The following is a 27,175-nucleotide window of genomic DNA, read 5'->3' on the forward strand; positions in this document are numbered from 1 at the left end:
TTCTGTTTTCCAGAACTATGAGTTGTACGTAAAACATGCCTTTTCATCGAAACAATTACCATTAATCAAAACACGGAGAGCTAATACCACTCAAGTCCAACCTACCGCTGTGCCCAGCAATATATCAAACTGTCTGTTGTCAAACACACTAAGCAAACTTAAACAGACTGTTTTCACTACAAATAACAGGAAAAAAAATGCTTGCTAAGTAATTTTAAAATTCAAATTGCTCTCTCAGTAATCCATTCTGTCACTGCATTTTAATTTTCAGGATTCAATCATAGTCCAACACAGACAGATCACTATTTGGCTCTGGAAAAAGACAATGGGTGGCACTGATAAATGAAGTTAACTGCAAAAGACTTGGTTTTGCAACAAATTTCGTTAACCTCTGATAATTCACTACAGAAGTACACTTAAACACGTAACACTTTTTACGTGTTTGAGGCGTTTGTAATGCCTCCTTTCCCAGCAAGAACTATTAGCATAAAAAAAGAAGGTTTGATTGCTCTACAAGAGTCAGAAATGACAAAACTATTTCTATGCCAAGTGTACAAGGGCCCATAACTCCATCCGTTCCTTTTATATTTAATTCTGAAATCAGTCAGAAAAAAATGACACAGGAAATTTTCCATGAAGATGGAAACCACTTAGCTTCTGTTCACATAAGAATCAGATATTTACATCACCAACACATTTGAATACACAGCTATCTGTATGCAAAGCCCTCATTTATAAATGTGGCCTTTATTTTTCTAACAATACCTTTTCCTTTTCCTGTTTTACTCTAGTTCTTCTCTTTTGGTTATTAAACTAAAAGGGGAGATTCGCAGCCAAAGAAATAAAGGCAAAATATTTTATGACTCAAGGAGTCAGCTCCATTTACTGGTTTCTAATCTGTAGCGACGTCAAAGTATTTTATAAAAGAAGGCAAGGAAAGGGATGGGAACAGTGGAGTTTAACAAACAGATCAGGCATTTATTACCAGCAAGCTCCATTATGGATTTCTGAGCTTTGTAAGCCAAGCTCCCCCAAGTGTAATTAAATTTTTATTTATAATGGGTTTGTGACTGTTGACTTCATGTTGCTGAGGCCTGTTCCCCCACCCACGCTCACACACCCCCGTGTGAAACGGCATTCCACGTTTACTACTAGACGGTCCGTATCGATGATGATGACTTTCATTTGATGTTATCAAAATCAAACCTTAATAAAACATTTCCATAAAATAACAAAAAAGGACGTGGCGTGCAGGGGCTGAGACAGAACACATGCACACAAGCAGACCTCTCTTTCACAGACTCAGATTCTCTTTCATAGCTTTACCTAGTAAAGGACACGACAAATCTAGTACAGAAGGGATATCAGGATGCCACACAGCAGACCACATTTTACTGCTAGTGATACCCAAGATTAGTGTCAACATAACTCAGAAAAAGATCTGAAGTCCAAAGCCAATGTATTCTTATTCATTTGAGCAGTTTCCTCATTCACAAACCTCTGCTCCTGATAGAATTTACCACCTTTGTTTCATCATTAATCCCTTCTCCTTCTCATTTAGGTATAAACCCCTGTATACTTTACACCTTCTTTTAAATGCTTAATACAAGTAACCGCAGGAGAGTCTCTTCTCCCCTTGAAAAACTGCAAATAAAGATGTCAGCTATTGAGTATATTTGTGGCGTCTCCAGCAGCTGCTGTTAAATACCAGCTGGTCTAGCTGATTAAAATTACCTCCGAGTTGGTATTATAAAGATGCCTGGGCAGCGTTGCTGTATTAATGGATTATTGAGTGAGCGATGAAAACCTTGGCCAGCTGATGCGTTTTATTACAGATAGGCTTTATGATGTGTAATCACTGTAATTTTTACAACTAGAGGAAATATGAAAAAAGGAGTAAAAAAAACCCCATAGAAACTGATTTAACTAGATTATTCCTATCATTCTGTTTCCTAGAAGGAATCAGAGTACATAATTACCATGCATAAATATCCAGGTACGGACCTATACACACAATTTATCCATCCATCTATGTGGTGATGTTATCACCAACACAGACAAGCAGAGAATGCACGTGGACAAATGCAGTATGCATACAATTTGTGTGAATAGATATTTACTATGTTGCTGTCTGCCAAACCACCCAATTGGCCACAATGGGATCACGTGATCGAAAATAGATCTGAACTGTTCACCAGCTGGGCAATAGCTGAAAATCCAAATCTGGCCAACTGGACTGTGGTTAGCAGTCCAAGGGACAGGATCATTTCACTCCGTTTACCATTTCCCTTTAGTTGCTTTCTTATAAGCCAAGGTTTTTATAGAACTCTACCAAATTTTCTCCCAGATCCTCTAACTTCCAGCTTATGTTCAAAAGAAGGCATAGCAGCTCATTGGCTCAGCTATTTTGATGGCCGCTACCGGAGCCAGGACCCTACTCTCACCATTGCCCTGGTCCTTCAAATGCACTGTTCTATTTATGGCAATCTCAAGGCTCTTGTATGCTCCCAATTGTTGGTAAGAGTAAACACCATTCCTCAGGAGGTTGCAGTCAATTAAAATGGCTCAAGTAGAGAACAAAACTCAGAAAACTCAAGTGTGTCAGTGGATGAATTAGTATCCTGTACAAAAGGAGAGCCATCTCAGATTGGATTCTCTTTTAGGTAATCCACAGTTTTCCTTCAAAGTAATACTTCAGAAGAAAACATCATCCACAAGTAGAATCAATGTATTGTCTTGGCTTTGCTATATGATACTTAACATCAATTTTCCACACACTCATAATAAAATACATAGAGCATGTGACTAGAAAGTAATGAAACTGATTCTTTTTTTTAAACAAAGATACCAAAATTTATATATGAATGGATTCATTCAGAGCCATGGTAGGTTGTCTGAATACCTCCCACAGAGGCTTAGTGGTGTGTTTTGAGGATGAGTTTCATTCACGAAAGTAACTAACACTTCTTTAGAGCCAAATGTGGTAAACAAGATGAGAATCAACATTAGGTAAAAAATCTTCTTTTGATGATTTGGTTACACAGCCATGAATTGGGTTTCTGATGCGGCTCCTACACTAGTAATAATGACAATTCCAAAGAGGGAGTTCCAGAAATATTTTGAGTAATAATGTTTCATTAAAATAAATGTAAGCTTGTTAAAGTGTCCATGCTTCAGAAGGACCGTGGTCATTTTCAATATAAAAACATGGGTAGGCTGATTTTTTAAAAAACTGACCATTGTTGGCTAAAAAAAATTGGTTTGGTTATTTTTAATGGGAATGAACCTAGTCATTTGTGTTGTTTTCAAAGGTGTGAAACTTTAACATTGGACTTTATTCACCCTTTTGTCCAATCTCTCATTCATAAGGCAACCCACCCATCAAATTTCTGATGGCTCGGACTGTTGAGCCTCTGCTGAGCCATCAAGATGAAAGCACTCAACCAGCTATTTTGCAAATAATTTCTGATATAAGATTTTTCCACTTGCTGATTCAAAATATGCCCATGTCCCAAAATTCTTTCTACTGGCTCTCACCTAGCCTTCTAGAGAGGCTGTTCCCTGTTCTAATTAATAACCCTCCAAATACCCAAACATAAAGCACAATGTTTGATATCAGTAGGTGCTTAGTGATAATTACTGCTTGCTGAATGAATGATGGCTGAAATAGTTCTATTTTTTTCAAAACCCTTAAACTGAAAAAAGAAAAAAAAACCCATAAAATTAATGCAATCAAGTGAAAGGCATAAACTAAAGAAACTAAGATAAAAATGATAAACCAGCTTAATCAAATTTCCTTAATGAGAAAACTTATAAATCTAAGAACAGCTAGATGAAAAGCCAAACTTCTCACTAACTAGTAGAACAGAGCAATCAGAAAAAAAAGGCCAATCGGTTATATATATGTATATATCTCCAGTTACATATATCTCTCTCTCCAGTTATATATATATACCTATATCTCAGATATATATATATATATCCCCATTCTTTTTCAGGTTCTCTTCCCATCTATATTATTATAGAATATTGAGTAGAGTTCCCTGTGCTGTACAGTAGGTCCTTATTAGTTATCTGTTTTATATATAGGAGTGTGAATATGTTCATCCCACACAACACTGTAAACCACCTATACTCCAATAAAAATTTTAAAAAGAAAAACAAAACCATAAAAAAAAAGAAGCTGGCTGGGAGCAGTCAGGTTGCTATGGGGATCCACCCTTTGGTTGTGAAGCACTGGTCCTGGGTATGGTGGGCTAGTCTTCCACTATCTTGGGACCTTATTCCAGAATGCAGGGCTTGGGAGGCAACTGTTAAATCTACGGCTGTAGAATTGGTACCAGGAAATCAGTCAAACCTTGTTTTTCCAGAGACCCTTCAACGGTTTAAAAGGGGGGCGGTGGGGGTCAATGTTCAGTGTCGCCTGATAAAAAAGAAACAGTGAGGCTATATAAAATCTGGATAGTGGCCTAAATGCATGGCTGCCAAACATTAAAAAAAAAACCTTCTCCATGTTTCATTTCTCTCCCCTCCTCCTCTTTCTTCGATTTCTCTCCCCTCCTCCTCTTTCTTCGGCCTTTATGTCCTAACTAACACCAGCAGAGTGCATGGATTGGAGGTGAGGTATGATGAGGGGCTGGGCAGGAAGGGGATGAAGGAAGGAGGAGAGACAAGAATAAGAGGCTGCAGAGGAGGGAGCCCACGTGGTGGAGGGGAGCCAGAGGCAAACCTACGGATCCTCTCTGGGAGCTCATACAGACAGGAGGTGCCGGCTCTCCACACCAGCAAAAGAACCTACGGAAGGGGATAGTTAGATAACCAATCCCTCTCACCTCACATTTACTATTATTTTGAAACTGCATTTTCCACAGAAGAGTGGGAGTGAAAAGTCAAAGGTAAGAAGAAAGTCACCTTAGGCGCCAGTCCTCCCTGATCTGGCACTGTTGCCATAAACACCAAGAGGCAGAGGCCCTCCTCCTGCCTGGAGCTGACCAAGCCACAGAAAAGACAGCTACTTACTGATGGGCTAAACCAGAGCAAAAGGTGTTTCGTATATAGGGACTCATGGCTCTGGAAAGAACCATTTTCCATTAATTTTCAAGTTGAAGGAGTAATATTATTCATCATTTTTACTATTATTTAGAGGTAAGAGGTCTTAGCTAGAATTTTATGATCCTTGCTATGATTTATCATTATTTTTAAATTTAACGGACACTTAGAAGTGTTTCCTATGTGCCGGACACGGTTTTAAGTGCTCTGCAAATAACAAAGCCACATGGCAACCCTATAAAAGGAAGTACTCTTAATCTGATTTTAATTCAACTTTCGCAAGCATTCAGTGCAACCCAGAATCTGATATCAGCTCTGGGAACTGCAAGAGAGTATAAACAACATATAAATATTATTTTTCTCAACATTTATTTCAAATAAAATAAAAGCTTTTTAATTACAAATTGGTAATACAAATGAACAAAGCCTACAGTATATGCTAGGCATCAACATGATAAAATGCTACCCAGTAAACTACACTTGTAGTTCTAATCCTTCCCCTCCTCCCACCCCCGGTGTAGAGATGCATCACCTTCCCACTTGGGGACGTTAGCTCTTTTGGAGAGTGTCCACAATGGTCACTGTTCACACTTTAACCATTTTTAATTGTTTAAGTCCCGATGACTTAATTAGGTCAGATGCTCTCTTTAGTAAAAGCTGAAACTGCTCATCACAGATGAGATCACTCAGACTAGACTATAACTCGGCCTTTTCTCCCCAGTCCTAGTCATTTTGACTTTGTTTCCAATGCCTCTTAATCAGGGCTTATGGCTATTTAAATGATTACTGATTCTAAATTAAGACCTTTTAAAAGGTATATCATATTTCCCACCACAAATTCCAGGTAGCATAACATTTAATTTAATAAGACTATTTAAATTTTTTTTCAAAGTCTGGACTTTTTTTAACCCCACATACCATTTACAGTTCAAGTCATAATAAGGACCTTTTGGAGGTGGTATGTTGGTATAAGAAATCATTATATGAAATCAAAGAAAAACATCTAACAATAACAAGTAAAATGAAAACAAAAGCATTATTGTTATTAGAGAAGGCAAATTTTTTTTTCATAAACATCTTCATTTACTATTGGTGATTACATGTGAATAATATGTTTATACTGTTCTTTATGGAAAACAATTTCAATGAGTCAACTCCGAGAACACAGTAGGCAACCCTCACCCAGAGAGAGAAGGCGAATTTTAACGAAAGAAGATTTTAGAAACAAAATGTGTATATATAAGCCAAACTGAATTGCAAACAATATTTCTTTTCCTGCACTTAAATTCTGATACATATATAGTATTTAAAACTACAAAAATAAGAATAAGAAATTTGAGGAGTAAAGCATACGATGAAGAACCAAAGGTAGCCAAAAGCAAAAATAAGAAGTAAAAAGCAGTATGCTCTACCAACGTTTAATCTGTATCCCTATTAGTGAAGGAAACATTTTTTCTTAGAGTTTGTGGTAGAAGAGCTCTTATTTTTGACCCTTTTTAACTGAGTGTAATAAATGATGAATTCTCTTAATTGAATCGGCAGCCTTTGTCAAACAGCATCTTATGAAATCATGAGCTTGAAAGAGGTTCTCTTCATTAACCAAGCTCATCATTTTTCTAACATTTAGGTCAGGGAAGAACTACTGGTAGGAAGGCAGGATTCTAACTTGATATCGTGGGTTGTATAAAATTTTCTGTACTGGTAAAACGCTATCCTTAAAATAATTTTACAAAAGTCAGGAAGATAACTTAGAATTTTCACACAAAATGTGTATTAGGTGATCTCAAATGTCAAAAGCTAGTCAAGAGACACTTCTCTAGAAAACTTGATATTTACAGGCATCTGTTTGAAATACTAATTGTTCCCATAAAAGGTTTTACACATATTAGGCCAAGTCCCTAGAGGTCAAAAAATAAGGGTAGAAGCTTAAATCTGGTCAGAGACCTGTCAAAGACACACACTGTAATCACTGATGTAAGTGATACAAATTAGGTTAATTACAAGGTATACTTAATAATGGAGTATGATATCATACATGAATTACCATATAGCATTAGGAAAGAGCTTATTAGGGCAATTAGCTGTAGATATTCAATTTGCCTCTGGCTTACTTGGTTATGGAAAGAGTTGGAGAAAAGAAAAACAATCAGAGACCCATGAAATAAAGACGCCAAGGATGAGAAATGAGGGAGAGATGCTGAATATGAGAGGCTAATTAATAATGCCAACATTTTACCCATACTTAACTGTTATTTCCCAGTAAGTCCTGAAAATTTCTCCTTCATGCTTTAGAACCTACGGTTTTTATTTGAGGACAAAACTTAGGTCCCTTCCAATCTAAATGTATTCTACTGGGTACCACACTCAAAGGCAATACTAGACTTATATCACTCTGCTATTAAACCAGACAGCTTAAAGAAGACACCTCACTGTTCCACTAAGACTTAAAAACAACTCTTGGACAATGTCTTTCTGGAGAACCTGGCTTTTTTATGACCCTTATTAGATGGCATTTTATGTGTGTCGAGTTTGACCCAGGTCTGGTGGGTGAGTTTAACACCAGAGTTGGCAAAGTGTACTGTTTAAGATGTATAAATCAAAGATAAGGATGACTCCTATCCCTAACACCTGGAATGGTGTTGGGGTGGGGATTATGTTCCGTCATGAACTATCCTGGCCTGGCAGCCTTCAGCATATCAGTATTTCTCAGATGGCTAGTATGTCTTGTGTTTCAATCACCTCAATTCTTAACCAGAAACATAAATTTTAATACTGTGAATTTAATCACACACTAGCAGGAAATTCTAGAAAATATATTTACATATTCATCTTTAATAAATGAATAAATAAAATTTAATAAACGAGGTCTCCGTTGCAGAGCTAAAAAGTTTATGATAAAAACTTCTTATATGTTATGTGTATTGGAAGCATTTTAATGTTCGTTGTAAATACCTCTTGTTAGAAGCTCAATATTTTGGAAACATTTAAAACTTCAAATACATTAAATGAAAATGCCATCATTTGCTTTTTAGTTGTCTTCACACTAATCCAATATATTCATTAGGCTCCAAAACATTAGTAAAATCAAGTCATTTAATTGGAAAAAAATTTCAAACTATGGGCAGAATTTTAGAAAGGAGCAAAAAAAAAAAAGTCCTGGTCTGTGCTAAACATTGCATTTGCAAATAGTTACAGTCCTTTTAGCTACAGCATTACAAGATCATATTGGAAATCACTGGTTCCTCAAAGCCTACTGTCTTTAAAAGTTTATTATCATGTCTGTAGATACCATACACATGACTGGAATTATGTTCTCTGTGGGTCAAAAAGTACCAGGAAATAAACAAAACTGAGTTGCCTGCCATAAATGAAAAGAAAATCATGCCATTTGTATTGGGTTAAGAATACTGGCTGGCTAATTCTCAATCTTAGGTGTCTGCAATTCTAAAGTAGTTTGGAATTCAGAAACAGAGGAATTTATAGTTATAGCTGGACAACACTTCTCTCTCAGAGTCAAAAAATATAGATCAGAAATAAACCCACACAGATCAAACCAACTGATTTTTGACAAAAATGCAAAGGCAATTTAATGGAAAAAGGATAGTCTTTCAACAATGATACCAGAATAACTGGATATCCATCTGCCAAAAATAATTAACCTTGACCCATACCTCTCACTCTATACAAAATTAACTCAAAATGGATCACAGGCCTAAATATAATACATAAAACAATTAGAAAAAATATAATGTTTATGACCTGAGTTAAACAAGGAGTTCCTAGATATGACACCAAAAACACATTTCATAAGGAAACAATCAACTGGATTTCACCAAAATGAAAAATGTTTGCTCTATGAAAGATACTTACAAGAAATGAAAAGAGAAGCCACTGACAGGAAGATAATATTTGTGAATAACCAATGACAACAGACTTGTACCTAGAATATATGGAAAACTCTCAAAATTCAATACTAAGTAAATAAACTCAATTTGTAAAAAGGGCAAAAGATGTGAGCGATCTGAACTGACATTATTTTAATTAAATTTATTCTGAGATAATTGTATATTCACATGCAGTTGGAAGAAATACAGTGAGAGTTTGTGAACTTAGTTTCCCCAAGAGTAACACCCTACAAGACTACAGTACGATATCACCACCAGAATACATAACCATTCACACAGTCATAATACTGAAATACCCCATTACACAAGGATCCTTCCTATGCTTTTATAAGCAGACCTACTTCTCTCCTCCTCATTTTTTCATTCCTGTTAATTTTATTAATCTTATCAAAGAAATAGCTTTTTGTTTCTTTTTTCTTGTTATTCTGTTTCTTTTCATCCTATTATCTCTGCATTGTTTTAATTATATTGGTTTCAATTCTTACCTTTATTCTTTCCTTCTACCTACTTGAGTTTATTTTGTCTTCTTTTTCTACGTTCGTAAGTGGAAGCTTAGATTACTAACTTGAGTTTTCCTATTTTCTAACATAAGCGTTCAGTGCAATAAATTTACCCTTTAGCACTGCTTTAGCTGTGTCCCACAAATTTTGATATGTTGCATTTTCATTTCATTCAGTTTGATGTATCTCTAAAAATTTCTCTTGAGACTTCCTCTTTGATCCAGGGATTATTTAGAAGTATACTGTTTAGTTTCCAAGTGTTTGGAAGTTTTTCCCATTATCTGTTATTTCTAATTTGATTCTACTGTAAACAGAGAAAATACTCCATATGATTTCAATTCTTTTAAATTTGTTGAGGCTTGTTTCATGGCCCAGGACATATTTAGTTTATCTTGGTATATGTATTGTAGATACTTGAGCATTCTGTGCATTATACTATTATTTGATGGAGTGTTTTATAACTGTCAATTAGATTTTGTTGGATGATACTGTTGTTGAGTTCAATAGTTTTTGTCTAGTTGTATCAATTATTGATAGTCTCAAATTATAAAACGTGGATTTGTCTTTCTCCTTTTAGTTCTATCAGTTTTTCATTCACATATTTTGCAGCTCTGTTATTTAATGCATGCACATTTAGGATTGCTAAGTCCTTTTGGTGGATTGACCCTTCCTGGACTTGGGTGACTGTCTCCTTTCCCAGGTTAGGGAAGTTTTCAGCTATTATCTCTTCAAATATTTTCTCAGATCGTTTTTCACTCTATTCTCCTTTCTGGGACCCCTATAATGTGAATGTTGGTGCACTTAATGTTGTCCTAGAGATCTCTTAGAGTGTCTTCATTTCTTTTCATTCCTTTTTCTTTATCCTGTTCTGTGGCAGTGATTTCCACCATTCTGTCTTCCAGCTCACTTATCTGTTCTTCCGCCTCAGTTACTCTGCCATTGTCTCCTTCTAGTGTATTTTTCATTTCAGGTATTGTACTGTTCATCTCTGTTTGTTTGTTCTTTAGTTCTTTCAAGTCTTTGTTAAACATTTCTTGCATCTCCTCATTGGGTTTTCATTCTTTTTCTGAGATCTTGGATCACCTTCACTATCATTTCTCTTCTTTTTTGGGTAGATTGCCTATCTCCACTTCACTTAGTTGTTCCTCTGGGGTTTTATCTTGTTCCTTCACCTGGGACACTCCTCTGCTGTCTCATTTTGTCAAACTTTCTGTGATCGTGGTTTCCATTCTGCAGGCTGCAGGAATGTAGTTCTTCTTGCTTCTGCTATCTGTCTTTTGGTGGATGAGGCTAAGAGGCTTGTGCAGGCTTCCTTGAGTGAGGGTCTGGTTCCTGCCCACTGGTGAGTGGAACTGGGTCTTGTCCCTCTGCTGGGCAGGGCCATGCTCAGGAAGACTTTAAGCTGTCTGTCTGCTGATGGGTGAGGCTGTGTTCTCACCCTGTTGGTTGTCTGGCCTAAGGTGTCCCAGCAGTGAAGCCTACAGGTTATAGGGTGAGGTTAATAGTGGCCTCCGGGAGGGCTCACACCAATGAGTACTCACCAGAGCTGCTGCTTCCCAGTGTCTTTGTCCCTACAGTGAGCTAGTCACCCCCTGCCTATGCAGGAGATCCTCCAATATTAGCAGGTAGGGCTGGCCCAGTCTTTTAGGGTCACTGCTTTTTCCCCTGGGTCCTGGTGCACACATGTGTGTACCCTCCACAAGTGGAATTTCTGTTTCCCCTCAGTCCTGTGGAAGTCCTGCGATCAAAACGTGCTGGCCAGATTCTCTGGGGGCTCTTCCTCCCGTCGCCAGACCCCCAACCTGGGGAGCCTGATGTGTGGCTGGCTTAGGACTTTCATTCCTGTGGGAGAATTTCTGTGGTATATTTTCCAGTTTGTAGGTCGCCCACCTGGCGGGTGTGGGATTTAATTTTGTCATGAATGCACCCCTCCTACCATTTTGTTGTAGCTTCTTCTTTGTCTTTGGATGTAAGGTATCTTTTTTGGTAGGTTCCAGCATTTTTTTTGTCAATGGTTGTTTAGTAGTTTTGATTTTGGTGTTTCTATAAGAAGGGGTGAGCTCACATCCTTCTCCGCCATCTTGCCAGCCTTAAAAGCCATGATTTAATCTAAATCTATATTTTTTCATATCATTTATTTTTTCTCTATATAAGGTTGTGAGCTCCTTGTGAACAAGTGCCTAACATTTATCAAGAAATTAAAGTACCTGTTATGTTATCCTGGGAGGTATAGTGGACAGGTGAGTGAAATCTGCCATGAAATAAGCTATCTATGATAGTACCAAACTCCCTCACAAGGGACTGGTCAAGTTGAGATATTCAATTACCAAATATGAATAACACAATTGAGACTGAAGCATTTCATGAGTAGCTACAAGAAAAACCTTCCAAAAGATCCTGAGATGCTGAGATTCTGTGCAGGGCCAATAACAAAGCCCTATGACAGGCCACCAGGACCCCACTCACCTGGGTCACAGGAGACTCATGGATACTCTTTGAACATGGTTGTTATGTAAAGCTACATTTCGACTTAAATGTAATATCATTCAGTTTTCAAATTCTCCATTTTGAGCAAAAGAATATTACAAGAAAATGGTGAAATAAAAATCTTCACTCAAAAGTTTTTCTCTAATCTGGTAATTTGACAGAAAAGAAAATGCAGTTCTATCTTGTCCAAATTGTTCTGCTGAACACATGCTAGATGTATATAAAATAATTTCCCTTTCAAAGAATTACAGATTATCTGTTTTTTAAAAGTTCTAAAATATTGTCAGAGATTGCATTGCAGATGTTAAAATAGAGATTTTTTTTAATATTAATTGTTCTTGCCATGACCTCTAATTTTCTTAATTCTTCAAAGATTACTGATAATGGTTCAAATATGTCTTCAAAGCATTTCAGTTTTCTAGATATTGACATAGGTACCCACTAATAGTAATTAAGTACCTTCTTATGTTTGCCCTCACATTTTTAAAAATCTGACAAAATCAATCTGATTAAATTGAGATAACTGAGAAAACAGCAAAAAGTATAAAGAAAATAAACACCATTCTTTATTCCCTCTCAGAGATAAACCAGTGTTAACACTACTTTCAGGCCAACTTTCATTTAAAACACATATAAGTTTTAAAGCTAGGAAAATAGATAATATGTGGTTTTTCTTCCTGATTTTTCATTTAGAATACATCATAAGGATCATTTCTTGGGATTATAAAGTCCACAAACACATTATTTAAACTATGGCATAATTTCATCAAATGGACTTATTTACCCTATTATTTCACTTATTATTAGAAATGAGTTCTCATTTCATATCATAAATAACACTGTGATAAACTTCTTCACACAGGCCTCTGCTCCCTGATTCTCTTAGGATGCCTATAAGCTTAAAGGTGGAATCATGAGTAAAGGAGCCCAAGTTTCAGGCATTTTACTCACTTTCCCAGTCAACTCCCAAACTGATTATCTCAGCATTGTGTAAAATTTTCTCTAATCCTTTTCAACCTAAATGAAAATTATATTTTGCTATTTAATTTAAAATTCTTCAAATATTTGAATAGTTGAAACCTTTTTGCTCTATTTTTTGGCCATTGATTTTTTTTTTTTCCTATGCATTGTTGGTTCACTTTTTTTTTTACTTTATAGGAAAAGTGGTTTCTTACTGATTTTAAGTGCTTATTTTATAAAGAATACAAATTTGCTTTTTATTCTTTATATGTTTTCTTTGTGTACATTGCAAAAAAAAGTTTGTCTTTGCACTGAATTTTATTGGAATGAAATTTTGGAGTAGTAAAATTTCAAATTTACTCTCTAAAATGTCTTTCATTGCTACTTTTCTTAGAAAAAGCCATGGTCATTGGAATATTGGTTACAGTTATATTTTCATCTATGTTTTCCAGTAATTATTTAGTTTTAATTTTTTAAATAATTATTAGTTGATGTTCCTCAAAATAGCAGATTTTCCGCCAATGATATTTTGAATAATCGGTTCCTTGTATAAAAATTGGTTTGCGACCATTGTTTTTACCTTCATCCCATTCATGCGTCCATTCAAAACTATTTACTGAATACTTAACCATGTACCGAGTTCTGTTAGGGAGCCATCTGAGATATATTAATGAACAAGACAGACTAACTCCTTGCTGATAGATGTTACACACCAAGATCCAAGACTATTATAATTGAATGTTTTATTAATAAAGAAGAATACTCTTTTTCAATGTTTTTGTTTCAGTGTATTTTTTGATATTCCCATTGCCAATTCTGTATTCCTTTACCAAACCATATCAATGTATTTTAGCTGTCTCTTTTAAGTAGCATGTAGTTGGATTTTGTCCATAAAGTCAATCAAGAATGGTCTTTTATTAGGAGAGCTTAAAGCACTTATGTATGGTACTATACCCAGTGCTTGACAGCATCATTTGTCATTTTGTTCTATTTGTTTTATGCTTCCTTTGTAAGCCCTTGTTGTTGTATGACCACTTAGTGAGTCTTATGAGCCAGGCGATTGGACTTAGCACGTGAAGGTTAGTATCTACGAACATTTTTGAGCGTTTACAACATGCCAACTACTGTGCTCTAAAATGATTCTTTTTCATTTAATCCTCACAATCCTACTGCATGGAAACTTTTATAGAAGTTTTATGACACACACAAATTCTTTAGTGATTATAAATATCAATGAAATAGTATATATTCCTTCACATGTGATAAATTCGGCAAACTTTTATACTTCTTTCCCACTTTGAATTATTCACTAGAATTAGGTAGATCTAAGATCCAAATAATGTTATAAGTTATTTTGACTGCTCTTTAGATGATTATTTTTGACAACTGCATGCAGTTGTAAACATCCAACCGTATCTTACTGGTTATATTGCTTTCTAGCAGTTAAGAATCTGCTTTCCCCTTGCTTGAATTATTAATATTTATTCACCTTTCAGTGGGAAGAGTATATTTTTACCTAGAAAAACATGTGGATGGTACTTTTCCCAAATTTCGGCATCTGTGACTGGGCACAGCCTTTCCTTCTTGGCCTACGTCTATCTTAAAATTCGTGATTACTTTGTCAGTACAGATTCAGTTTCTTCTATTTCATCAATTAACTCTTTTTGTAGGTCAAGTTTAAGACTAAAGTAGCAGAACACCCCTTCTCCACCTGCTTCCTTATTTTTCTATCTAGTGGCATAAGGCCAGTATTGAATCTGCACAAGAAGATTTAAGCCTTAGGCAATGGCTTATTCTTTTAGCTACATCTCTGCTGCTGCTCCCTGTGTGCAGAAGATCCTGTGCTCTTTCTGCCCTGACTCTTGGCATGGCTATGGCTCTGAGGCTCTCCAGTGCCTTTGATTTTTCCATTTCCTCCTTACCAGGCTGGTTTCTGATCACAACTAACAAGACTCCCTTGATTCCAGGCCTTGCACCTGTCTGGTCTCTGCTGCTTACCTGATCACCCTGTATTTGACTCATGGTCCAGTCTGATACATAGTACCTTTGGGTATCTTAGTTTTCTACCACATTCATAGTCCTAGTCAAATTAGAGTACGAATGCAGGCTCAAGAGTTCAAAGCCTGGCTCAGCTTCTTGGTGGCTAATCGATCTCAATAAGCCTTTATAAGCCTTGATTTCCTCATCTACAAAATGGACATGATCATAGTACCCATTCCAATGTGCTGTGAGGATAAGTAAGGTAATTGATGTAAAGCCTTTAGGGACAATGCCTAATCCACAGGAAACAATAAATATTAACAATTATTAATTATTATTTCAAATACTTCATTATTCTTCTCCACAATTCTTAATCAAAAATTCTTCATATATTGTAGAAGGGATAAAAACGCCAATTTTTTCAAAAAGAGTAATTTTGGGGGAATGCCCAGTGCTGTATGACAAGGTATCATTGGATCTTCATCTTCTGATCCCTCATTCTGTATTTTATGTTTAATATATAATATAAAGCTCATTGAAAAGAAAAGAATATTTCAATCATTAACTGTGTTTAGAATAGGAAGCCATTTCTTAACCTGTTGAGAGAGAGAGTTTTTAAGGTGGGTAATTATACTGACTTTGATGACTGAGAGTTCTATTTTTTACCATATGTTTATACTTCAAATATCAGTTTAAAAAACTTGGTAGTCATACATAATCACACTGATATGTGTTAGAGCAAATATAATGTGATATAAATATTCTGAAACTACAGCACAATTTAGCAGATTATTTATCAATAACCAAAAACTCCTCAATTAAATTACTAGAAACCACCACAGCAAAACAACTGCTAACTGAGAAAACAGGAAATAAAGGAAATGAAAGATGTATAATAAACATTTGGGAGATATGGAATTTATCCCATGAGTGCCATAAAAAGCTCGTAATTTAAGAATGTCAAAGCCCAAGTGTGTTATGAAGGTCTTTCCTCAAAAGTGACATTAACTGCATGTCCCACAGATGCTTATTACGTATTCTATTTATATCAAAGTATAAAATGTAGTCAAAAATATACAGATTCAATATACTTAAGAGTGATAACAAAACACAGTTACCCTGGCCTAGTAAAAAATGTTATTTTTAAACTTCAATTTTTGGTCTCTTTATAAAACAGTATCTGTAGTATTAAGTATTAAGAAAACAGTATTGAATCTTTGTCTTTGAATCTGTGATTAAGGGTGTCTGGATTCAAAACAAGATGTACTCAAGGATGGAACTGTAACAGGAATATTTTAGAGGCTTTTGCAGAAAAATAATTCCTAAATGATAAAATCACAGGACTTTCTTATTTTTAAATTAAAAGTGAAGATACCAAACAGTAACTCTTAGAAATTACTTTGGAAAGTTGGAATGATGTAGTCAATACTTTACTTTGGAAATTAGTCAGCATGCACGGATAGGCCCCTACAGAACTTAATTTTTAAAAAGTCTAATACTCATCAACAATTGGCAAACAAAAGACAACTCAGGACGTTAATTACTTGAATTAAAGTAAGAGAAATTTCATTTTAGGTGCAACAGGAGTAATTTTTCATAAAGTTAATGAAAAAGTGTAAATTACTTTTAGGAAATATTAATATTATTTTGTAATATCACCTAGAAAGTATTAAATATTTAATTGTAAATTAACTTTGTTTAATCCAGTAAGTTGATTTAACATTTCCTAATAGAAAAACCAGCTACAATTATCCAAGATATAATGCACTTAAATACATAAAATAATAGCATTAATAAGCAAGTTATTCTATAACATTCAAGATTTCAAGGGGTCTTATTCCCATATTTCAAGATAAATATCATCAGTTTATTTAAAATTAAGATAAGCAGCTTGGAATGACTTTAGCCAATGTTTGTACAATTAATATATTTACACTAAATATTAATTCTAATTTTCTTACATATATTTATTAGCAAAATGCGACAAATGCATTTATATATGGCATATGTGCCACATCAGGAAATTTCCACATATATTCTCCTATAAGAAACAGAAGAAAAACTACTTCTAAAAATGGATAATTGTAAAGTCTTTTTCTTAAATATAAGCACAACCATATCAGACGGCAGATTTAAATAAATTTTAATGTATCATGCAACTGCTAAGATTGACTAAAATTAGAAACCTGGATTCAATATGGGATATAATTTCATTTTGCTAAATAACCCTTTCTCCACCATGTAAACAACTTCCTCCCAACAGCAACAGACAGTAGCATCAGCAAGTATTTAGATTCATATTATCTGCATGATATAAAACAAGCAATTTTAACTCATTCCCATGAGATAAAGACCTACAATATTTATTGGGTTCAAGGACATAAAATTATTGTGTCAAATTGCTAAGATCTGTTTCTGAAAGTTTACTCTCCACTTCTATACTCTCTCTATAGAAGCACATACAAAGGAGAGCTATTATGTTTCCATTTAAGTAGAAGCTTGCATGCTTTAGTGAAGAAAACATAGAAAGCCAAAGCCAGAGCTGGAAGGGTTCATGAATCACATGGTACATCATACTGACAGAGCCATGATATCCTAACGCAGTAATGGTAATGACAGATAATGATAACAAACCCAGTGCTAAACATATATTCCAAACTGAACACTGATTTTTATATATTGTGATTTAATTTTCATAGGCACTCCATGAAGTAGGTACCATTATTTTTCATCTTCATTACATACATGAAGACACCAAGGCTCAAAATGGTTAAACAGATCTGTTTCATTTCAAAGCATGTGCTTCTAATTGCTATTTTATATTATACTCATATTATCCTTTGGGCCCAAAGATTCTAACAGTCATCAACACGAAATATACAGATGAGTATAGCACAGCTTAGGGTAGCATAAAGACAAAGGAAAATTCAACCACACAGCCCCACAAATGGAAATAATAAAATCAAATTTAATAAGTGATATGAGTAAATAAAACCCTTGCACTATAAGATGTAGCACAGCCGAACTGAGAGAATGAATGACTTCTCCAAAGATTAAAAAATTATATATTTTTAGATAATGAAGATGAGATTCTATACAAAAATTAAGGAATAACTGAGTCAGCGATGGTTACCGCAAGCCCTGATTTTGTTAGTACTGCTGAAAAATAAAGTTGAAAGGATTAAGAGTAATTATGTCATGGATCATAGAATTTTATTGGGAAGGTGCTGGTTGGATATCAAAGAAGCTCTATGAATCATTATGATGAAGAGAAGGCTGATGGGAACTAATGTCTGATAAGGAAACCAGAACCTACCAGTCATTATACCCAAGTCCATGCCACGGCCACCGCAATGTAAAGCACAGCTTGGCCAAAGAGGTAACAAACAATAGAGCGTTTCAAGAAAATGATCAATGTGTCCAACGTTAGTTTCTTTCCCCAATATTTAAGATCAATTTGTAGACTAGCAAAAATGTTTGAGGCTATCAAATGGATTTCTGTATTTGAATAAACGAACTCTTTGAGGGCACCGTTGAGAGGAGTGTAGACTTTGCCTCCTGACCTTGCCACTAGGTATTTTAAAATAAATTTTTAATCTAAAATTGCAAACATATTAGCTAGACTTAGCAGTGTAATAAATGCCAGTTCATTAATAACCTACAGTGCTGTCCAAGATTCATGTTTCCCACAAATTTCTCACTTTTGTTGGGAATGGTGGAGCTGTTCTCGCTGATGAAATCAAGCTTAAGTCACAGGAATGAAAACAGGCATCATGAAAACAGGAGAGCATAAATAATAAGTCATATTCATTGAGCATCTACTATGTGTATCTCAATAATACCTGCTCAATCTTCCATGTTCTATCTGGTTGAGAGGTAGGATTTGCAGGAAATATCTACCAGGGAACCGCCCAGCACTAGATATAAACATCATAATGTTCTGATTTAAAGGATCCTCTTGTCGTCTGTAGTACTACACAACTAATTCATATTTATTAAAGTTGCTATCTTTCTAATTTCCCTACTCACGTTATAAGCCACTGAATGCATACACACATGTACACAACACACACATCTAAGGGTGACTGGCTCCACACTCTCCTGCTACAGCCTGTTACAGAAGTCATCTGGCTGAAGATTAATACATTATTTTCACTGTGAGGGATCTTTATCTTGCTTTTAGAAATGCACTCTGAAGGGCAGAGCAGACAAACACACTATAAAATGGAAAGAACATGAATATCTTACAGGTGAGTCTGGGTTCCAGGCTGGCTTCACGTGTGTACAATCTGTGTGACCCTGTGCTTCTCAGAGTGCTTGGTTTAATGATCTGCTGTTGCCATCTTGGAATTCCCACTACTTTTTTTTAAGGGCCATTCACTGTTATTTTGCACTGGGCTCTGCAGATTTATGGAGCCGATTCTGCCTGGATGTGAATTATGACTTCACTCTTCAATACGTGTGAGCTTATTGTAGACCTTAGTTTCTTCCTCTCTAACAAGGAGGTAATAGTACATGAAATATGACACATGAAAGCAATGAGCATAGAGTCTGGCACACAGAACGCAGAGGAGACATGAAATGGAAATGCAGCCGGGACAACTCTTACTCTTATGTCTGTGAACCTGAAATGTATAGAAACCATCAAAAATCATCAGTAGGTGTTGCTGAAATTTAACCCTGAATACTTACAACCCATATATCTGTGGTGCAATTTCCAGTCTGTTCAGGTGCATGTAGAGCTCAATATCATGTTTCTTCAGTAGATGATCCTGGATCTGGTTGACTTTAGTAACAATAGCAATTGTTGGCCCCAAATCCTGTGGTCTAGCAAAGGGGATAGGAGTCATCAGGGTTTCTCTCCCCTAAACACAGGAAAAATGGAAGAGGTATTATTTCAATGTGAAATTAACCAATATACGGTTACTGAATGGATTTATCAATGGAAGTTTAAAGAACCAACAACTACTTTTATCAACTCAGGACAAAAGCTTAAAACGTGAATCTTCACATAGATGACTGTGCTCATAAAGCTCACGAAATATCTTCTAAAATATCTTCTACTTCTATTCCCTTGACCAGTTTCTTTGGTGACATTAAGTCTTACAAGATAATTTTGGCTAGAGGCAGTGGTGGCCACTAGTCTATTTGTTCATGGCCAGTATGTATCATCAGTGGCCACAGTACCTAAATGAAATGCTCTAAGGAAAACATATTCCTTGTGGCATAAAAGCTAAACATTAAAAAAAGTAAGTGAAAACTGTCTTACTTTTGAGCTCTATAAAACTATAAAAAAGTCAAGAAATAAAGTAAACCAATACTAGAAGACATTCTCTGTCTTTTGATCAATTTAAATAGCTGGGTAGAAAGATTTTCAAATTCTCCAGACCAAAAGTGTCACTGACTTAAAAAAAAATCTATGTGGGCAATACTACTTTCCTTCCTGCCACCCCAAACCTCACATGAAGAAAGGCAGATCTGTAATGCCTTTCATGTAAACTTCAACTACCCCCTCATGTCTAATGATATACCCTAATATACTATGTTGGAATGTTCTTCTGATGTTCAGTCCCCAATGTCTACCTCTCTCCAATACTGGGATTTATAGCACTGCACTCTCATGAGTATCTGCCTAACATTCATCCTCAGTCTACTTCTCTTGTTTCTGTTTCACAAATGCTGCTTTTTCATGTAGTTCTGGTCTTAGTTTAATCTCTACTTATACCCAGTTCTCTGAGAGAGAACTTATACCCAGTTCTCTGAGAGAGAAGCTCAGTCATTCACAGTGCTTCAACCAAAACCTGCTGTCCAAAGACTTTCTAATCTGTATTCGTAACTTAGAACTCTAGAGTGCCTCCCACATGCTCAAATGTGGGTGAAGAATCTCAGATTCTTCGAATTCAGCAGGCCTACAAGTGAGCTCATCATCTTCTGCTCAAAACCACGTTCATTCTTTCCCATGCCCACCTCAACCCATCCTCCAATAAGAACACCTAGTTTGCCAATTTGAGCTCCTCACAACCACCCAGGGGACTCTAGCATATGTCTCTTCTTCAGCTGGAACACCCTGACTTGGGGCCCTAATCATTCCTTTCCTCCTGGTCTTGCTGTGCCCAATTCTGTCTGCTTTAAATCCATCTTCCAAAATGCCTGGTGATCTATCTAAAGCAGATATTAAATTATGCCACATTGCCCTCCTTAGACATTTTTTTTTTTTTTTTGGCCATGCCATGCAGCATGCGGGATCTTAGTTCCCCAACTGAGCAGGGATTGAACCTGGGCCCCCTGCAGTGGGAGTGCAGTCTTAACCACTGGACTGCCAGGGAAGTCCCTCCTTAGACATTTTTAATAGCTCCCCATTATTTTCACGCCAGGAAAAAGCAAAACAAAACAATCCAAATTCTTTAGCCAGGTCGGCAAGGCTTTCCATCATATGGCCAGCCTCTATTCTTGCTGTGCTTCCAGAGATCCCGGGGATGCCATGCTTTCACCTGAAATATCCCCTCCCATGTTTCCACTGAGGAGCCCCCATGTGTATCTGATGATCTGGCTCAAGTGCCAGGTCCCAGTTCATTATCCTCTTCCATAGTATGTTTTTTCACTTCTCTGCCTCCTAAACTGTGAGATCTCTAAAAGAATATCATCTTTTACTCACTGGACCAGATTCAGGGATATAAACATAAAGAAGGTAAAGCTTTTGGCCTCATCATTTGGAGGGAAGAACTACACAGGAAAAAAGTTCAGAATTCCAGCTGAAAGCTGTGACTAATCAGGCTGGTAGAAAGCACAGAAGAGAGGAGGGGAGAGGACTCTGTCAGTACAAGGGGAAGGGGCTCCATCTGTCTGTCCAGGATCATCTCAAGTCTTAAAAAGAAATGCAGCCCTTTGAACTCTCTACAGTGTCTGCCTTAGTGTATTTAGGTCCAAAGGACATAAGACCACATGAATTTTTAGGGCTCAATTCATTGCTGTTAGTTTGTACAGATAGGAGAAAGGGAAACCTTTATATTGTGGTCATTTATTATAAAAAGAGTATAGCCAAGACATCTTTTTCTGCTATTGTAACATCTAGTACTCTCTCCAAATAATAGAATGCTTTAACCTAAAAAGATTTCTCCTGAGCTCAGAATATTTTATAATAAAATCTCTTAAACTTAAAAAACTTTCATGTTTCTGATCACTTACATGCTAAACAGCATAGCTTATCTAACGGTAAAAATCAAAGCAGTAAAGACAGATTTACTGCTAATAATCTGTCTAAAGACAGATTTAACTAATGTTAAACACTATCTTATCTTCAGGATTTCTTATCATAAAGTATGCTACTTGCATTTAACATGGTGATCAAATGAGACAGCCACAACTACCAATAAAACTAGAAAACTTTTCTAACCACTTATTAATGGTACACAAAGTGTGTTCTACAGATCAGTGTCAGGCCACAGATTGAGTAATGCCGCGAGATAATGATTTCCCACCATTATGTAAACCAACACATTGCTTCCTTCATCAAGAAAGACATTATAAAAAGTACGCTGCTGAGCTAGACAGCAAGTGTAGTGATATAACTGAATTTTCTGAGGAACTAGAAGACCTGAATGAAGAAGTGATATATTAATTTCTCAAACTTCTTTTTAAAAAGATGACAGAATCATGAAATTGAATAAAAAGGGGAGGATGAAAAAGGGATTCACTAGATATGCTTTTTAGGAATGTATTTTCCACTGATACACACAAAAAATTAATATCAGTTCTCAGAGGTCACAGCTATGTGTTCTTTGATAAAATAAATGTCTTTGTGTTGTCTTAGCCATTTTCACGACATGATTCAGTGAAAGCAACATGAATAAGTAAAAACTGGCAGCCCTCCCATTTTTATCATTCAGTTTCTCAGATACTGTGAATCAGTTATAAAATACAAAATGACCAGTGCGTAAAATGATCATAAGGCCTGTAATTAAATGTGTTCAAATACTCTGCTCAAAATCTGATGTTCACATAAGTCTATGACTTCATCAAATCACCTGCCGAGAATATAAAGGCATTGTTGCAGGAACATAAAGTAGTTCGCTACAGATGCTTACAGCAAGCTTCCCCCTAACAACCTTACAGAATGGAGCACAGTGATATACTGCTGAAGGAAGACTTTATCATCTAGACTAGGGGTCGACAAACTTTCTCTACAAAGAGCCGGATGGTAAATATTTGAGGCTTTCCAGGTCATACAGTCTGTGCCGCAACCACCCAACTCTGCCATTGCAACAAGAAAGCAGACGAAGACAGTGAGTAAACAAGTAGGCATGGCTGTATCTCAACAAAACTCTTTTTACGGACGTGGAAATTTGAATTCTACGTAATTTTCATGTCACAAAATATTATTCCTCTTTTGATATTTTTTTCATCCATTTAATAATGTGAAAGCCATTTTTAACTCACAAGCTGTACAAAAACAGATGGTAGGCCAAATCGGCCTGCAGGCAGTAGTTCGCCCTGACCTCGACCAAAGGCATAAAAAGCATTAGTTATCCATCTCATTTGCTAAGAGATGGCGTGAAGGGACTGAGTAATACATGGTTTCTAATCAGAACACATTCAATTATACTAATATAAAAGAAATTAGTTATATAGAAAATAATATACCAAAAACTCTTAATAACAGCTCTTGCCAGAATAATCTGCAATTTTTCCAATACTGTGTAATAACAATGAAAAGACCATAATGATCTCTAAGTTAACATATATGTTTGTTTAAAATGACAGTTAATTCGGCAATTTCACTCCTAGAGATATGCCGAGAGAATTGAAAACATGTTCACACAAAAGTTTGTATACAAATGTTCGTAGCAACATTATTCTTAACAGTCAAAAACCGAAAAAAACCCAAATGTCCACCAACTGATGTATGAAAAAAATACTATGTGGCGTATATCCATGCAATGAAACATTATTTAGCCACGAAAAGGGATGAAGTACTGACACACACTACAACATGAACGAACACTTAAAACATTATGCTAAGTGAAAAAAGCCACAGAAGGTCATATATTGCATGATTTCATTTATATGAAATGTCCAGAATAGACAAGTTCAAAGAAACAGAAAGTATATTAGTGATGCCAGAGGCTCTGGGGATGGAGAAATGGGGAGTGACTGCTAACGGGTATAGGATTCCCTTTTAGAGTGTTGAAAATGTCTTGAAAACAGATAGTGGGGATGTTTGCACAACTTTCTGAATATATTAAAAACCACTAAGTTGTACACTTTAAAAAGGTGAATGTTACAGTATGTTAATTATTTCACAATAAAAATTACAGTTAAAGAATAAGGATATGAGGGAACCTTCCTACCCTGTTGGTGGGAATGTAAGCTGGTGCAGCCACTATGGAGAATAGTATGGCGGTTCCTTAAAGAACTAATAATACAACCACCACATGATCCAGCAATCCCACTCCTGGGCATATACCCAGAGAAAACTCTAATTCAAAAAGACACATGCACCCTACTGTTCATAGCAGCACTATTTACAAAAGCCCAGACATGGAAGCAACCTAAATGTCCATCAACAGAGGAATGGATAAAGAAGATGTGGAATATATATACAATGGAATATTACTCAGCCTTAAAAAAGAGCAAAATAATGCCACTTGCAACAACATGGATGGACCCAGAGATTGTCATATGAGTGAAGTAAGTCAGATGAAGATGAGTATCATATGATATCACTTATAAGTGGAATCTAAATAAAGGATACAAATGAACTTATCTACAAAACAGAAACAGAATTACAAATGTAGAAAACAAACTTATGGTTACCAGGGGTAAGTGGGGGTAGGGATAAATTGGGAGACTGGGACTGACATATAAACACTACTATATGTAAAATAGATAACTAATAAGGACCTACTATATAGCACAGTGAACTCTACTCAATACTCTGTAACAGCCTATATGGGAAAAGAATCTAAAAGAGTGGATATATGTATATGTATAACTGATTCACTTTGCTGTACACCTGAAACTGACACAACATTGTAAATCAAATATACTCCAATAAAAATTACTTAAAAAAAAAGAATAAGGGTAAGAAAGAGTAAGGATGGTATTGATGCTAAACATATAAATTCAAGTTAGTGATGCATTAGTAAAAGTAAAACAATCTATTTGACACAGAGTTTATCTACATACTTCAGTGCCCTTACTCACCAGGACAGCAGAGATCAAGTAGATAAATGAACTTTTCATTCAAAATTTATAATAATTTTAAACAAATTATATTTCACTCAAAATTTATAATAATTTTAAAAATTATAATAATTTTTAAGAAGTTATAAGCCACTATATACACACATATAGAAAAAAGTTTCTATTTATTTATATGAAAATTTCTATATTACCTTTGTAAATCCGTCAATAATTAGAGATATGATTTAGACCCCAGTTCAAACTTACTCCACAGGTATCTTTATATTTTCTTTTACTTATAGTGATAATAATGGCTTTTATTCTCTGATTCTATGTTGTTACTAAAATCGTTTTTTCCCTCAAATATATTGAAAAGATCTGTAGTGTAATATTTACCTTTTGACCATCATGCTCAAAAGTAGAAAACCAAGGTTCAGCAGTTTCCATAAGCTGTGAGAACATTGCACTGAAAATTAGAAAAATAATATAATGCTAATGTTAAATCTTCATTAAAGTAAAAATGGCGTAAAAAAAAAAGACAGTTTTTGTACTTACTAGGCATCATGTTCCAGATACTCAGGGTCCAAGAGAGTTTTCATTTCCTCACTTAAAAAAAGCAATGCAAGCAATCAGAATGTGTAATTTTTTAATTGAAGGAGATGCAGAGGTTGCCTTGTTCTATACTCATAAGCCAACTTTCACATAATGTGTAAATGAAAAAAAGTTAGCATTTTTTAAATAAAAAGAGCAACTCCATTAATAAATGAAATCCTTTCTGCCTATAAAGATCAAAAACAAATTAGCTGCCTGTCTGCACCACAATGAGGTAACTATCTAATTATTCCAAATAACAAATACTGAATGTGTCCATACATTCCTTGAATGTGCCTGATCTAGAATCAATTCATTACTCCACAATCTATCATTTGTCCAAAACAAGACAAAAAAATATGTAGTTACTGGTCAAATGTCCCATTATCAAAACATTAATTTATTTTCTTTCCATGGCTTCCATTTTTATTATATTTTAACATCAATTAATCAGTGACAGCACCTCTTCCAAATATATTTTAGTGCTGCTTTTACTTTATAAAGATTGAAACAGTTAAAGAAGCATGTCCAACTCATTCGAGAGCTATTTTTTTTCAAAAAGCTATTTTCAATCATGTATACTTTCCTATGGAGTATATTCCACATATATGTTTTTAAAAAGATAAAAATGGCATGAAAACAGGATCCCAATACTAACTGCATTCTTATACTTTAGAATAACTGAGGCAGCAGCAACTAAGATATGGTTACTATAGTCAGATCCAATAAATTCAGCGTAATTAGAGAAACTCAAAGGAACAAGAAAATACTAATCTACAGTACAGTAAACAAAAGTTGATTTGACAAATGGCCTAATATACGTTCAGCAAAATGGATGGCTAGATTTCATTAATAAAAATCATATAAACACATGGAATGTTATATGTTAATCCTTTATTTTCTGCATAGAGAGGGGCTGGCCTGTGGAATATTCCTCACGAAGTTTTACAATCCCTCAGCTCTCCATTCCCAAGAGGCTTCCTGGCTGCCTCTCTGGCCCACCTAGTTAGGGTATTTTAAGTCAGAAAAGAAATTCTAACAATCAGCCTAAGCTAAATACAATTACTGAAGTTATTTGCCAGAGATAATAAATTAATTTATCTCAAAAACATGAGAAGTCATTTTTGTTTTATATTGGGGTTCTTTGTGGGACTGTTCTATTCATGAATTGAACTGAGCTGAATCTGGTGAGGATAAAATATCTCACAAATAAGGTTCTCTTACAGCTTACTGTGAAAGAATGGGTCATTGGAGAATGGAATGTATGAATATTAACAATCAGTAGCACTTTGTCATTACAACAAAAACTTCCTCTTCTTGATCCATTAGTTATATGTCTTCCTTGGGTACAGCTCTAAGACTTGCAAAGATATTTAGAATTCCAGGTTTGCCCCATAGCTGAAATGGGATTACAATTATTAAGTGGAATTAATAATCAGCCACACGAAACACACCAAATGTTTACAGTTTACAAAATACCTTCAATATAAAAGGTGCTAAGGTTAAAAAAAGATTACAGCA

The 27,175-nt window shown here is 35.5% G+C and overlaps 1 protein-coding gene across 16 annotated transcripts in view; it reads right to left on the reverse strand.

Moving 5' to 3' along the window:
• Positions 1-27,175, reverse strand: part of TBC1D5 (TBC1 domain family member 5) — a 556,466-nt gene that overhangs the window by 188,612 nt on the left and 340,679 nt on the right. For all 16 annotated transcript variants that reach the window (XM_057739461.1, XM_057739464.1, XM_057739462.1 and 13 more), the window contains 3 exons: positions 25,619-25,669; positions 25,460-25,529; positions 19,574-19,746 (listed from right to left, as the gene is read on the reverse strand). In XM_057739461.1, the coding sequence (XP_057595444.1) occupies positions 19,574-19,746; positions 25,460-25,529; positions 25,619-25,669 (294 nt within the window). The remainder of the gene's footprint in view (positions 1-19,573; positions 19,747-25,459; positions 25,530-25,618; positions 25,670-27,175) is intronic.

This window comes from Hippopotamus amphibius, chromosome 6 (assembly GCF_030028045.1).
Source record: "Hippopotamus amphibius kiboko isolate mHipAmp2 chromosome 6, mHipAmp2.hap2, whole genome shotgun sequence".
Taxonomy (NCBI): domain Eukaryota; kingdom Metazoa; phylum Chordata; class Mammalia; order Artiodactyla; family Hippopotamidae; genus Hippopotamus; species Hippopotamus amphibius.